General features: G+C 41.0%; 1 protein-coding gene across 1 annotated transcript in view; it reads right to left on the bottom strand.

Annotated features, from left to right (window-relative positions):
- The window catches only part of LOC144273791 (piezo-type mechanosensitive ion channel component 2-like), an 87,719-nt gene that overhangs the window by 58,358 nt on the left and 13,544 nt on the right, over positions 1-15,817 (bottom strand). Inside the window, exons 2-4 of the mRNA XM_077832494.1 lie at positions 2,552-2,594; positions 1,270-1,456; positions 572-773 (exon numbers count right to left, since the gene is read on the bottom strand). Of these exons, the coding sequence (XP_077688620.1) occupies positions 572-773; positions 1,270-1,456; positions 2,552-2,594 (432 nt within the window). The remainder of the gene's footprint in view (positions 1-571; positions 774-1,269; positions 1,457-2,551; positions 2,595-15,817) is intronic.

Genomic DNA, 15,817 nt, shown 5'->3' with positions numbered 1-15,817 from the left:
AAATTATACCTAGGGGGGAAAAACCGACCATGAAAGGGCTTCTGTTCCACAGCAAACAGGATACACAGATCAGGCCAAAGTGGCTCCTCAATTGATGGACAGTGACCCCAACTAGTAAGAGAAGCCACTGTGAAAGTGCCATTTATTAATTTCCATATGAATAAATATTAAGCAAGCAGAACACAGTCTCAGGTGATGCCTTCAACCATCTTAACTAACTACAAAAGAAAATGAGACCCTCACAGTTTTCAGTGGGCCAAGGGACTTGCCCATTGCAGACAAATTCCCCTCTCCAACCTCCAATGAATAGCTGTGTAAAGGTCTCCCTGCAGCTCTGAAAAGGAAATTCTGCCCTATAAGTGATTGCAATTTTGCAACAATAACCTATGACAATAAAGGCTGACAACAACACAACAATGCATAGATCAAACAAAAAAATAACTGGGCAACAGCAAATAACAAGCAATGGAGATGAAAAGGATTGCTTCTAGCTGCTTGTCTTGTTTTTCATGCTTTGTTTACGGAATGAAGACTCTTACTTCCTTTTAACCTCCTGATTTAACATTCTTACCTGCTAAGCCTAATAGAAGAGTTGCTACCACCTTTCCAGCACTTGTCAGGATGGCTTCAAATATGATTTTCAAGCCTGCTAGGAACGTAGTGACTTTCTGAATGAAACCTGGTTTTCGGTCACCTGCCTCTTTTCCCAAATCCTCTTCAGATAAACAGTTGGTCTCTTCCTCATCACTGTCTCCTTCTTCCGTTTCATAGTCCTGTGGAAACAAGAATGTCTAAGCAAGATCCGAGCATGAAAACCAAGTGTTGCCAGATAGATTCCAGGACTATGGTTTACAGCATGGATATGCTGCAATGCAGCATTAGGCACAAAAGGCTACTGAAAAACATAATGGCCATGGCACATTTGAGTCCCTAAATACTTCACTGAAACCATACAGTCTGAGGTGTGAGCGCTTGTTCCTGTGATCTCATCAGGCTAGACAGACAGTCATGAATAGGGAGAAAGCAACTCTCATGTCTGAATACATAAGGCAGGGCTCACTCCACTGGCTTAGGGAGTGGAATTGTTTCTTTAGTTCCCTGCATAGCGGGCCCACTATGGAGCAGTCATCGGGTTTTGTTTCTGTAAGTGAATGTAATCCAGTGTCCATGTGGCTCCCACACACACACAGCCCAATTCATTTTGCCCCAATGTCCAGTGGGTTAGCCTGTTGAAGTCTCTTAATTCATGTAAGAGGATGCTGAACATACCACCTCCTCCTCCTCCTCATCCTGCTCCTCCTCATCCTGCTCCTGGTCTTCAGAATGAAGCCGCATTTTGGGAATAAGAGGTTTCACCTGTTTTTTACAAAGCTTTATAACCATGAAGCCAGTGAAAAACATTCCAATGTCAGGAACCAGCAGGCGGATGACATTTCCAGCATCAACTTTGCTGAGCCTGCAGAGTGGAAAGCACATGAGTGAAACATGAGGCGAGTGCTCAGAAATGACAGTCTAATTTTTCCAAATGTTCCTGTAATAATTAATCTGAAAACTAATCCCAGAAATGCATCTGTGCATTAAAAAAAGGACCTAAGAATGAAGTGCACTTGGTTATCCTATTGCAATTTGCTTTATTGTAGTTTCAGTATTCCACAGCAGAGTACAATACCACATTATTAAATAGCAGGTAATATTACACTTAGATACTGAGCAGAATTTTTTCAGATGTCTTTTTTTCCACAATTGGCATTGAACATCTGCTGAAATGAAGAAATATAATCTTCAAATCTCTTGATCTTTTATTAGCAGAGCGTGAGCAAACTAAGGGTTTTATTATAAACACAGCTTATAACATTTGCAACATTAAGAAAAGAGTTATTGATACTCGGTATTTACATTTTTTTTATTGTTTTTTGTTATAAAAGTCAGCCATAGAACACTTGGTCAAAATTACCAGCTCCAGTGGTGTATGTTTCAAGGTCATTTAGTCTGCATCTCTGGTTCAAATGGCGTTAGAATTTGTAGTGTATTTTTTTCAGAGCAAACCGTCAAGCCTGGCAAAGTGGAGACCTCAGTAAAGAAAATTCAATGGATTTTTTTCCCCACACCAATAGGATAGAAAGGTTTTTACAGCTCATTCAGATCAGCAAAAAAAGAGAGATCTCCAATATTAACAGACAATCCCATCTGCAACATCTAAGTGTATATTTAATTGACCATACTTGCTAAATCAACCACTAAAATAATATTGCTCTTATTTTTAAGTATAATACAATAGGACCTAAAGGCCCCAGTCAGAGTCAGGCCCTCTGTGTGCTAGGCATTGTACAAACACGTGATAAGGAGATGGTCCCTACCCTAAAGAACTAATTCTCCCCTTCAAAATGTGCTCACATAGCTTGCAGAAGGATTGTAATTCCCTGCAATACTAGGGTTCTCATGTATAATTTGTGCTTTCTTACGGACCTAAACAAATCTGTGATATTATTATTAAGTATTCAATTTTCAGTGTCTACATCTTAAAAGAAGAGACATGCAACTGATATCCTACCTTAGAATTCCAAAATGACCAAGCACATCCTCCCAACCATAGCCTAATGGAAAAGAACAAAGAGACCTGTTTATAAACTGATTCCCTAATGCAGTGGTTCCCAAACTTGTTCTGCTGCTTGTTCAGGGAAAGCCCCTGGTGGGCTGGGCCAGTTTGTTTACCTGCCGCATCCACAGGTTTGGCCGATCACGGCTCCCTGTGGCTGCGGTTCACTGCTCCAGGTCAAAGGGGCTGCTGGAAGCGGCGGCCAGTACGTCCCTCGGCCCGCGCCGCTTCCAGCAGCTCCCATTGGCCTGGAGCAGCAAACCGCGGCCACTGGGAGCCATGATCGGCCAAACCTGAGGATGCGGCAGGTAAACAAACCAGCCTGGCGCACCAGGGGCTTTCCCTGCACAAGTGGCAGAACAAGCTTGGGAACCACTGCCCTAATGTTTTCCAACCCAAACATTCATTCTCATCAATAGGCTTGCATCTCGCTTTCCTGCCTGCATCCTTTTGAAAAGTAAATCTATAGACAGTGGAAATACTGCATAACATGCAGAACAGTAAAATAGGGAGGGCTTTTGCTATTGTCTTCAGTGAGTGCAGTATAACACCCCAAACCAAGATTCATTGATATGGATCACTTTATACGGCAACAAAACTGGGGTGAAAGGAATATAATCTATTTTACTTTTAAGGACTTTCAAAAGACTTCCAAAGAACACGCTTGCATTATTTGCACAAGCAAAATGCTTCGTCTGCACATGTAAAGCATGTGGGTCAAGATTTCCGAAAGGGACTAGCAATTGTGGGATTTCAGTGGCATTGAAGCACATTTAAATGCATTAGGGGCACCTTTAGGAGCAATGAGAGCTGTATCTGAACTGCAACATTTGGACCCAGGGTTTGTTTCAGCCCAGAGTAGAAATGCAATCAGAGGAGAAGTTGAGATCAATCAAAATCCTTTATAGCTCAGGGGTAATTGGATCCAGGCCCATCTCTAATGATGGCATTCTGCTCCCGTAGATGAATTCCTTGGGCTCTTTACCATAGGATAAATTATTGCAGTGGAAATGAAATTTACCATTAGGTGGCAGATAGTAGAATGCAATCTGAAACGCCACTTGGATCATAAGGAAAGTGAAGCTGGTGTAATTTATCGCTCTAAGGAACTGCTGTGTGCCTCCTGAAAAATAAAATGCTGGCTTTGTTACGATAGCGCACCAAGAATCCTACGAAACATGACAAGCCAAGGTCCCTGCCCTAAGAACTAACAGACTAAATCAGATGGATACAATGCATGGGGCAACAGCTCCCTGCCCTTTCCAACTGCACTGTGAACAAAAACAATTCCACCCACAGAAAGGCCAAACATCCACCAGCCCAAGGCCCGTGAGTGGGGCCATCCCCCAGGACTAATAAATAGAAAGATATACAACTGCAGCTACGCTCTTTAAACATCAAATAAAGGAAGTAAATAAGAACTTAGCACAATGTGCCTCTATAGAATTCTACAAGGTGGAATCTACTTATTCAATTAATTTAATTTGTTTTAACACAATATTGATAGTCTAGAACTTGAAGGCGGTCACCTACCTTTCATTGTGACAGCTGTAGGCTTGGGGAACAGTGGAATAAGCAGTAGAAAGATGAGATAGGCCAGAGACAGCCCGTTGTATCTGAACGATATCGCTGTGAAATAATCAAACTGACTTTAACTGAGACATAAACTGGAATAAAAACGAAGCCTATGAATGTATGTGTCATTAACACTGGATCAGTAGAGGAATTTAGATATTTTACTTCAAAGATATCGCTCATTCCCTCTAACTTCTAACCATAAGACTACCCCACTCTTTGGTACAAGAGCCATGATTATGTATTCTGTTATTTTGCTCTGCCTCTTGCTTCTTTGATTTTATTTTTTGCCCCTTGTTATCTCTTCAGTTAATCATTCTCAGATTCATTTTTCTTCTTTATTACTATTTTAATGGACCCATAATATCCTAGGTGCTCTGCGGACATATAGCAAGATACACTCCCATTCCTAAAGTGCTTACAGTGTAAAGAGACAAACACGGGGGAAAAGAGTTGCTGTTCCAGTGGCTAGGACACTAGCCTTGGACTCAGAAGTTCCTTACTCTGCCACAGACTTCCTATGTGATCTGGAGCAACTCACTTAGTCTCTGCTTTAATTCCTCATCTGTAAAATGCGCATAACAACACTGCCCTACCTAACAGGGGTATTGTGAGGATAAATACATTAAAGACTGTTTGTTGCTCAGATAGCTTGCTAATGGAAGCCATATAAGTATCGATGGTAACTATGAAGAGTTCTGGAAAGTGATAAAACATGCTCTACAATCAAAGTGATGATCACTTGAATTATCACATGAATCAGTACCATTCCGTAATTAAGGCTCTGTTGTGGCCTGTTGTCATAGTGCAGATTAAATGTCTTTATAATGTATGAAAAAGATTATCCTTACCACACTTACAGCAGTCACTCTTAAGATAAAGATTTAATCATAAGTAATCAGATGTATGAACTGAGGATAGGTATAGGTTTGTATTGGCAGGGAATATGTTGTGGTGGTATGTAGGAAGGGAATATGGATGAGTATGTGGTTGTGAATCTAGATTTGGGGTAGTTTGGATGCAAACTTTTCCTTTGCCAGGGATTTTTAAGATTTTTGTGTTGTGATTATATAGATGAGGAATGCGCTTGAAGCATGCTTGATTTTAATGAAGGGTTTTTTTGAGGGGAGGAGATATAACTATTCCCATGTACCCCTCTGTCTATAAACACACAGTATAATCCTGCACTTCTTATAACAGCTTGCACTGAAATCAAAGGGATCCTGGTCTTATGAAAGAGTTGGGAAATGGACCACTAAACTTTAAAATGTATATTGACCTCAATCCTCCATTTCAAGTCAATTTTCAATAACACATGCAAACCATTGAAAATATGCATTTCATTTAATCAGCTATAAAACTAATATTACCAAGTTAAAAAACAACACAAAAAATTGGCCAGCTTTGCAAGGCAAAGTATTTTTGCTGTGGAAATTCACCTTTCAAGCATTGTATTTGGAAAAGAAACCTAGATTATAAACCATACAAAGAAATGTATAATCCAGACCAATTTTATGTAATAAATGTAATAAATATTATGAAAACAGTAATGAAGTTGCAGATTTCTACTTCCAAGGATTGTTTACTTATACAGGATGTAGAACAAAGCTGCAATTAATCTTTAGCTGATATATTTTTATGATCAGTTAACCCTAATATAAACTTGTACTATTATATGCTAAATTTCCTAAATGTAGCCTCTTGCTCTGTTAGTGCAAAGTATTACTGAGTACATTAAATACAAAGTGTTTTTCAAAACAAAAGTGTACAACAATAAGAAATCAAGCCACAATAAGAAAATATGAACTTAGGAGAGCAGGTTTGCCTGGTGCGGTAAAGACAAAGCTATCTGAATTGAAACCTGCGTATGAAATTGACTAGTAGAGTAGAACAATGAAAGAAAATATTTTGTCCATGCGTTTTTGCCAGGATAGAGTTATATGATTAAAACTTAAGAGATATAGTAGCTGTACAAAAACAATAAGGTCTCAGCAGGATAAATTAAATTATAAATGGATAAATTAAATTATAATAATATAGTGCAATTTTATCAATTCACATTTTATAATCAGGGCCTTCATTAGAAGAATACACTAAACAGACCTTCACTAAAAAAGACCTATCAACTGAGCAAAATAGGATTTAATCTGAGGGCCCTCAAAGGGGGGCCATGATATTTTGGTAGTGATCCTTCATTGCAAAACAATTTTCTCTAAAAGTATTATCCATCAGGAAGATATTTTGGAAAATAGAGAGAACATCTTCCAAGATGTCCCAAAACATACATCCTGTGTATTACTAACCACCATAGTACTTGAATACAAGGTTCAGGAAAATGTAATGTGTTTTCCATCTTCTGTAAATGAATAATACCACACTATAAATAGGTGGCTGCCTAGTATTCTTCCCATCTGAAGTATGTGATGTTCTATCCAATGCAATGTTGTATTTTATATACTATCTCTCGTTCAAATTGTAGCCAAATGCAGTTCTCTAAAACCAACTTGTTAAAACTTCTTTCTTTTAGCTCTCATACTGTTTTTGGTTGAATTTTAAATGAATTTGGCCAATTTCATCCTTGGTCTACATCTACTGTCCTCCATGGAATTACATCAAAGGTAAATTTTGCCCACTTTTCATACCATCGTGATACATTACTCTTTAAACATGAATGGAAATTTTCTTACCTGCTATCAAGGAAAATGGCAAAACTAATCTGAAAAGCAGCCCCAAGGCTAAATTATTCGCCATGCTCTTCTCTTCTCAGGGTGTTGCCAGGAACTGGGAGGCATCCACAAACCCTGGTTCAGCACTGGTGGCCTTTTCTGACTTCTATCCCTTTCTGTTTGTCCTTTTTAAATGTAAACCCAAACCCTTACAAAACTGCATTAAAAATGTGATCAGAGAGGCAATCGATTTCTGAGTAAGAAATTGTGACAGCAACCAGAAGGCTAAGATCAGGGACTTGTCCAGTAATCCTCATTTTCTCTGAGATGGGAACTATTGATCCCTTCTTTCTTTCCCACTTTAATCCAGCCTTTTTCTCTTTAGTGCTGAACAAGTATTCTTAAACTTGGCTGTCAGAGCTACATTGATCTTTCTTTCCAAAGTCTCCTTGCTTGTTGCTTTCCAGGTCCTAATAAGTAGTCAGACTAGAACTATGCTCTAAACTGCAAATAGGAATTTTTCCCCAAACCCCAAGTATTATAGATGGTTTCTTTGATTGTTTGTCTGTTTCTCTTTCCTAATGAATTGCCAGTGGCCATTGAAAGTTTAACCTGGATTACTCGTCAAATACAACCAATTGTATATTGAAGAATAAAGTACCTCCTTGTATATGCTTAGCAAAAAGCGTAGTTAATCAAGGAAAGAGATTTCAAAGGGACGGAGAGGTCTAAGCAGCAATCCAAATGTCTTACAATCCCGCATATATCTTTTTTACACAGCTGTATCTCCAGTTTGTTTAAAAACAAGTATAAACTACAATATTAGTTGCAACATTGTAACACTTTTCACTGAGGCTATACATTTCTAGACATTGGGAATGCAGCAATTCACTTGGAGCCTGATCCAATCTCCATTACAGTCAGTGGGAGTCTTTCCACTGATTTCAATGACCATTGGATCAGGTCTTTGGGTGGAAATTAAGCTCTAGTGATTTCAGTTTGAGTTTTCAGCAGGATAGTATTTGGTCCAGGGATCCTAACTTAGGTCATGGGCATACATGCACAGTGACTAAGGGACTAATTATCTCACAAACACTCAGCTAATGCTCATTTGTTCCCGAGATCTAAATTCCCCTGCAGTTTCACGTGCGGCATTTATTTGTCACTTCCAAGCCTAAAGATTGAAGTAGAGTGTTGCTGGCCCAAGGTGGCTGCAAGAAGTGACTGTATTTCACTGATGGGTTACTTGGTGAGCTCTGGGTAAAGTGCTTTGGGCTCTCATAGTTGCTCTAGAAATAAAAGGCTTTGGAGTAATTACATTGTAGGTGATTTCCCAGGATTTTTTCTGCTTAAATTAGAACTCTTCTCTCCCAAGAGCCCTTTGCAGCCCTTAGCATCCCTCTCCCCAGCCTTCTTTCTCTTTTCCGCTGCGCCCCGGTCTTCCAACCATCTCTGTCAATGTGGCTTCTTTAATCATGCAGAGGAATTGCTACTGAACAACACCTGCTTCTCCCCAGGGACTGAGTTTGCTGCCTGCATGGGGTTCTGGGGAAGTGAGACAAGTAGATGGAAATGCAATCCAAGCCTCCACATGGAAATGAAGAAGCTGCTACTGGGCTGTCCAAAATGCTCTTGTCATGTTCACTAACAATATATGAACTCCCTTACCGGAGCTTGGTGTGATACACTGTCTGTCTCACAACAGCCACATAATGCGTCTGTTGCAGAAAGCACAGTATTCCTTGGAAAGGCCTCTGTCTCATGCTTGTTTGACCTCCCTATTCCAGCTTGTCATCTCCAGAAAAATCCACAGTGGAAACCATACTTCTCACTGGGTGAGCAAAGAAGCTGCCAGCAAGCACTGCAGGGGTGCAGGAGAAACTGCTGACCCCTGATCCCAACCCATAGAAACAGCCCAGAGCTGTGTCAGGAGCTTCCACAGGGCAGGAACTGAAGCCACTGGCAACAACCTTTCAATACTTTCTCTATCAGATAGGTGTTTTTAAAGCAGGCACTCCTGCTGAACCAGAATCTATTTCTGTGAGGTGAGCAAGAATGATGGTGTGATCAGCTGTAGCACCCGGTCAGTGGAGAAGAGAAATGTCTCTGATGTTCTCCTTATACATTGCTTCTCTGTTACTGTTTGTCTTGTCTATTTAGATTAGAAGCTCTTCAAGGTAAGGATTGTCTCCTCCTGTATGTTTGTACAGGACTGATCCTCTCTCATGCTAGTGCTCTGTGGTCACGGGCAGCAGGTAAGGGAGGCTGGGGGAGGCGGTACCTCCCCAAACAATCAGGCATGACCCCGCCCACATTCCATCTCCAGGACCCTGCTTCGGCAGTGCCGCTGGGCTCCAGGGGCTGGGGCCACGCCATCCGCCTTCCCAGTGCTGGGGAGCCTGCAGCAGCGCCACCATGCGCTCTCCCTCCTGGTGCTCCGGGGCTGGGCAGGGCTGTGGGCACCAGCCAGCCTGGGATGGAGTCCAGCAGCTGCGGTGCGGGGGCTCTGGGTTCCAGAGCGTGCAGAAGAGGCAGGGTTGGGATGAGCCTCCCCCAGCCACAGGTTCACGAGCCATCCATGTCTGTGGTTACAATAGGGGCTTAATCTGCCGCAAAGGAGGTTTAGTTTAGATATTAGGAAAAACTTTTTAACTGTAAGTGTAGTTAAGCTCTGGAATAGGCTTCCCAGTGAGCAGGGCCGGCTCTAGGCACCAGCAAAACAAGCAGGAGCCTGGGGCGGCACATTTCTAGGGGCGGCGTTCCGGCGCCGGCCATGCCGCCCCTAGAAATGTGCCCCAGCTCGCCTCTGCTCCACCTCTGCCCGCTCCGCTTCTCTCCCCTCCTCCCAGGCTTGCTGTTTCGCGCGGCAAGCCTGGGAGGGAGGGAGGAGAAGCCGAGCGGCGGCGGTGGAGCAGAGGCAAGCTGGGGCGGGAAGCGGTTCCTCTACCCCCCCCCTTTACTTCCTACGCTCCCCCCCCACCCTCGCTCACCTCCGCTCCGCCTGCTCCCCTGAATGCACTGCCTCTCCCTCACCTGAGGGGGGGGGAAGCGGCACGGCCGCATGTTCAGGGGAGCAGGCGGAGCATAGGTGAGCTAGGGAGGGGGTTGCAGGGGGGAGCCGCAGGAAGTAATGGGAAGGGGAATGCGGCATGCCCGGGGGAGGAGGCAGGGCCGGGGATTTGGGGAAGGGGTTGGGAAGGAGCGGAGCTGGAGGCAGGGGGCACGGAAAAAAAACGGGGCCGGCCCAAAATTTTTTTCCTTGGGGCAGCAAAAATCCTAGAGCTGGCCCTGCAAGGGAGGAATCACCATCATTGGAGGGGCCTGGACTTGATGACTCTCAAGGTGCCTTCTAGCCCTACATTTCTATGAATATGGTGCTGACATTGTCTTAACCTTGATGTCAATCTCTACATCTTCCTCAAATGTTGAAGAATATCCAAGAAAGAAGACAACATAAGTGCAGGGGGCTGGACTTGATTACCTCTCAGGGTGCCTTCTAGCCATACATTTCTATGAATATGGTTCTGACATTGTCTTAACCTTGATGTCAATCTCTACATCTTCCTCAAATGTTGACGAATATCCAAGAAAGAAGACAACATAAGTGAATCATTAGCAATATTTATACAAAGCAGTCAGTGTATCTGCGCTAACATATGTCTTAGGTTTGTGTGTGATCTGCATTGGGACAAGTTTTGGTCATCATTTTCTTTGAAAATCACAGTAGTTTAGTAAAAATGATTGATAGCAATTTTCAGTCAGTATTTCTCCTCGCTTCTCCAGCTTTGCTGTTGTTCAGTTGATTTAACATTAGATTATTCTCTAACTTCATATTTATTTTTGATTACAAGTATTTGCACTGTAAAAAAACAAAAGAAATAGTATTTTTCAGTTCACCGAATACAAGTACTGTAGTGCAATCTCTTTATCATGAAAGTTGAACTTACAAAGGTAGAATTATGTACAAAAAACCTGCATTCAAAAATAAAACAATGTAACATTTTAGAGCCTGCAAGTCCACTCAGTCCTACTTCTTATTCAGCCAGTTGCTCAGAAAACAAGTTTGTTTACATTTGCAGGAGATAATACTGTCTGCTTCTTCTTTATAATGTCACCTGAAAGTGAGAACAGGCATTCTCATGGTACTGGTGTAGCCGGCACCACAAGGTATTTACATGCCAAACGCGCTGAAGATTCATATGTCCCTTCATGCTTCAACCACAATTCCAGAGGACATGCGTCCATGCTGATGACAGATTCTGCTGGATAACAATCCAAAGCAGTGCAGACTGACACGTGTTCATTTGCATCATCTGAGTCAGGTGCCACCAGCAGAAGGTTGATTTTTCTTTTTTGGTAGTTCGGGTTCCGTAATTTCCACATCAGAATGTTGCTCTTTTAAGACTTCTGAAAGCATGCTCCACTCCTCATCCCCCTCTCAGATTTCGGAAGGCACTTCAGATTCTTAAACCCTGGGTCGAGTGCTGTAGCTGTCTTTAGAAATCTCACGTTGGTACCTTCTTTGCGTTTTGTCAAATCTGCAGTGAAAGTGAAAACCATGTGCTGGGTCATCATCCGAGACGGCTAGAACATGAAATCTATGGCAGAATGTGGGTGAAACAGAGCAGGGGACATTCAATTCTCCCCCAAGGAGTTCAGTCACAAATTTCATTAACGCATTATTTTTTTAAGGAGCGTCATCAGCATGGAAGCACGTCCTCTCGAATGGTGGCCGAAGCATAAAGGGGCATACGAATGTTTAGCATATCTGGCATGTAAATACCTCGCAATGCCAGCTACAAAAGTGCCAATCAAATGCCTGTTCAACCTTTCTGGTGACATTGTAAAAAAGAAGAGGGCAGCATTATCTCCTGTAAATGTAAACAAACTTGTTTGTCTTAGCGGTTGGGTGAACAAGAAGTAGGACTGAGTGGATTTGTAGGCTCTGAAGTTTTATTATTTTGGTTTTGAGTGCAGTTATGTAAAAAAAAAAATCTACATTTGTAAGTTGCACTTTCACAATGAATAGATTGTACTACAGTACTTGTATGAATTGAAAAATACTATTTCTTTTGTTTATCATTCTTATACTGCAAATATTTGTAATAAAAATAATATACTCTTTGATTTCAATTACAACACAGAATACAATATATATGAAAATGTAGAAGAACATCCAAAATAGTTAATACATTTCAATTGGTATTCTATTGTTTAACAGTGCGATTAAAACTGCAATTAATCACGACTAATTTTTAATCACGTTAATCGAGTTAATCGCGTGAGTTAACTGTGATTAATCAACAGCTCTAAAAACACACCCACTTGTGAGAAATAGGTGCAAAATGCAATGATCCAGATCCTCACTTACTGGCATTTGGCATTACTCAAATGACTTCAATGGAGCTATGCCAGTCTACATCTCTTAGACCGGTAGTCAACAGACAGACTATGGGCCAAATCCAGACCACCAGATGCTTTTGAACAGACCCTGAAATCTTTTTATTTTACTTATTATTATCATTATTGGGTTTTTTTAATTATTTTCTCTGGAGTCTGAACCTTGATTAGACCTTGACCCAGAAATTTGGACCTTGACAAAAAATAATTGACTACCCCTGGCTTAGACTCTGAAGACTTGTCTATACTTAAAACACCACAGCAGTTCAGCTGCAATGCGGCCACTGCACCTCTGTGACATGTCAGTGACCAGAGGGGTTCTCCCTTCAACGTAGGTAATCCACTTCCCCAGGAGGTGGCTGCTAAGTCAACTGAAGAATTTTTCTATAGCCTCAAAGCTGCTAAAGATAATTCACACTTCTGCCAAAAAAGCAATTATAAGCCATTTTGAGATCGGCATTGGGTGTGCATTGGGCCCCTTTATAGGATATTAACATTATATTTAGCTTAAAAAGAGAAAAGGAGGACTTGTGGCACCTTAGAGGCTAACCAATTTATTTGAGCATAAGCTTTCGTGAGCTACAGCTCACTTCACATCCAATGAAGTGAGCTGTAGCTCACGAAAGCTTATGCTCAAATAAATTGGTTAGTCCCTAAGGGGCCACAAGTACTCCTTTTCTTTTTGCGAATACAGACTAACACGGCTGCTACTCTGAAACCTTAAAAAGAGAATTCATCATATGGTAAAACAGAACTGCCTTTACAGAGACCATCCAGAAGGCTGTGACATGTTTGTACAAGTGAGCAAATAATACAGGTGGTGGAATTGTTCCCTGAGTCACAATGCTGCCCGGAGTTCCTTCCAGTGCTCTGCAGATGCACATTATCCCCACACTCTAATGGCTTTAGGTAAGGGACTGGTGCCTTAATTGCATAATCTGGTCCGGGGGGTTTGTCAGTGTCTCTGCCGAGCATCAATCCCTTTCAGGTATTACTGAAGTTCTATTTGCATGAATGTGTCAGTTAGGAGACTATTTCCAAACTAAATGCACGTATCTGTTTATGTACTTTAACTCCAGAGTTGCTCTACTCTAAAGACTATATTCAGTCCTATAAACCTATCTGTTTCACGTGGGGACTGCCTAGTAGTTAACAGTGTTCTACCTCTAAAATCCTTTTGGAAAGATCATTACATGAGGATAGCTCCTTTGGCACCAGCTGTCGAAAGAAACATTTTGATAATGGCAGTGGAGGTAAATGACTATCAGCAAAACACTAAAGCTCATCAAGTCCTCCTTTGCCAGCACTTAAGATGTAATTGACATCATAGAAGGAAAGCACATTTTAAAATGGCATGGAAAATAAAGGATCTCATATTATGTAGAGATAAAGAGACAGCTAAACTGATGACCAGATAATATAGTCTAAAATATAGATGTCAGCCCTTACGTGCACTGCAGTTTCTAGAAACTATTGGCCTGTTTTGCCTTCATTTTTTATCTATGCAACCCCGTTGACCTCAGCCTAACCTTCAACTCAGGCCAGTGGGGTTGATGGTTGAAGTGACCTTCTGTAGAATAAAGCAAAACCTAAAGGCCCAGACTTACAGAATTGTGTGCACATTTGAGTGCCTAATTTATACAGGTTTGTGGCAAATGGCTAGATAAGTGTGTGCAGTGCTGGAACACTGGCCCATAGTAAGCTTTGGATGCCCAAATATAGGATAAATCTATATGTTACATTCTCTTAAACGATTTGTCTCGTATGTCTGTGTATAGAAACCTGAAGGCTTGTGTAGCATAAGTGTAAAGTGCTTTGGTGGGTGGGTTGTTTTTTGGTTTTTGTTTTTAATTCTCTTCTCTTGCAAAAGAATTATAGAACTATAGAAGTTAGACTTGGAAAATACTTACTCAGTCTTTTCCCCATGGCAATGCATCAAGAATGACACATCCAGTCTATATCATCAACAGAAAACATATTATGATTTAGTTCTTTACAAAGGCTTTTCAGTTCTAGCAGTGAATGAATAATAAATACAGGCCTTCAAGAGATGTGGTATGATCTAGTGAAGTCAACAGCACTTTGCCAGACAGACTCCAATGGAAGCAGAATTTGGCCCCTTGAAGAGAATCATGCTATTGATTATGATATAATTAATTTAAAAAAACTCAATATCAGGGTAAGGGATTTCTAAGAGTAACGTTAGAGAGGAAGTTTTGTTTTGTGGTTAAGGCACTCAAGAGACCGGAGTTCAGGTCCTGGGTCTTTTCTGGGTGACCTTTGGCAAGTCACTTAATCTCTCTGCACCAGTTCCCCTTAAAATAGGGATAATAATCCTTCCTTCATCTGTCTTGTCTACTTAGATTGTAAGATCTCTGGGGCAAGGACTGTCCCTTACTATATGTATGTGCAGTGCTTAGCACAATGGGTCCTGATCTTGGCTGGGCTCTCTACACAAATAGTAACATTCACTTTTAGGTATTGTCATTAGATCTTTAATTCTGTCCACCATGATATTCGCTTGTTTTGTCCCCTGGGTTTGTAGACTTTGAAAAGGGAAGGTAAGCTTCTTTTTTTAAAGCCTGTGTAGGCATATGTAATGAAGACAGACTTTCAGCCAGACAAATGTGTGGAGTCTGTATATAGTGTATGAGAAGACCAACTAATCATTCCCACTGAAAACTGAAATAACATTATGGTTTTCAGTGTCTTTTTGCAAAGCATCTAGAATAATGTGCTAATGAGAGAGGCTTGTTTTTGAAACCTTATTTTACCATCCCTGCGGTGCCATGTGTAGGTTCTGTGGCTATGTCTTCACTGCACGGGGGCTTTTTACATCAGAATATTTTCCATCAGAATAGACACGGGGGCTTTTTACATCAGAATAGCTATCTTGATTCAAAATCTTAGTGGATACAAAACACTGTAGTTCTCACTCTGATGTAGCTAGTGAAGGTAAAACTACCAGTGATTTGTCTCCTAGAGAAGTTTACATCGAGTTAGTTATCTTGTTGTAGAAACACATTATTTTGCAGTCAAGTCATAGCTTAAGGTTCTCACACAGTTTAAAAGAAAATTCTGCCGTGATTTATTTGTAAAATTCATGGCTTGCTAGAGAGGGAGGGCACTGCAGACCAGAGTAAATATTGTGTCATAAGTAAGGCATAGTTAGGATAAGGAACCAGAAACTCCTCAGTTTTAAACCTGTCCTGATACTGACAGACACGCTTTGTGTATTTTGGAATCATATAACATCTCAGCATCTGGTTCCCCTCTGTAATATGGGAATAATAATACTCACCTGCCTATGAGATTGGGTAATGTTTGGAATAATGCTAGTTAAAAATTATGAAAATTTCTGTAATTTTTTTCCCAAAAAATCTTTTTTTATTTTTAGGGGAAAGGGTAATTGTGGTGGGTTGTTTTTTTCAGTTTTGTAAACATTTTCTCAAATCGATTATATTTTCCAACCAGTTCTAGAACAGATGGCTTTATTCCCATTATGGATACATCTTTTGGCAACAACTTCTTTCAGTGTGGGACAATAAAATGTCTTGCTTACAGCATAGAAAGTAAGAGA

Source organism: Eretmochelys imbricata, chromosome 13 (genome assembly GCF_965152235.1).
Source record: "Eretmochelys imbricata isolate rEreImb1 chromosome 13, rEreImb1.hap1, whole genome shotgun sequence".
Taxonomy (NCBI): domain Eukaryota; kingdom Metazoa; phylum Chordata; order Testudines; family Cheloniidae; genus Eretmochelys; species Eretmochelys imbricata.
The sequence above is the reverse complement of the archived record's forward strand: the minus strand, read 5'-3'. Positions and strand labels throughout refer to the sequence as shown.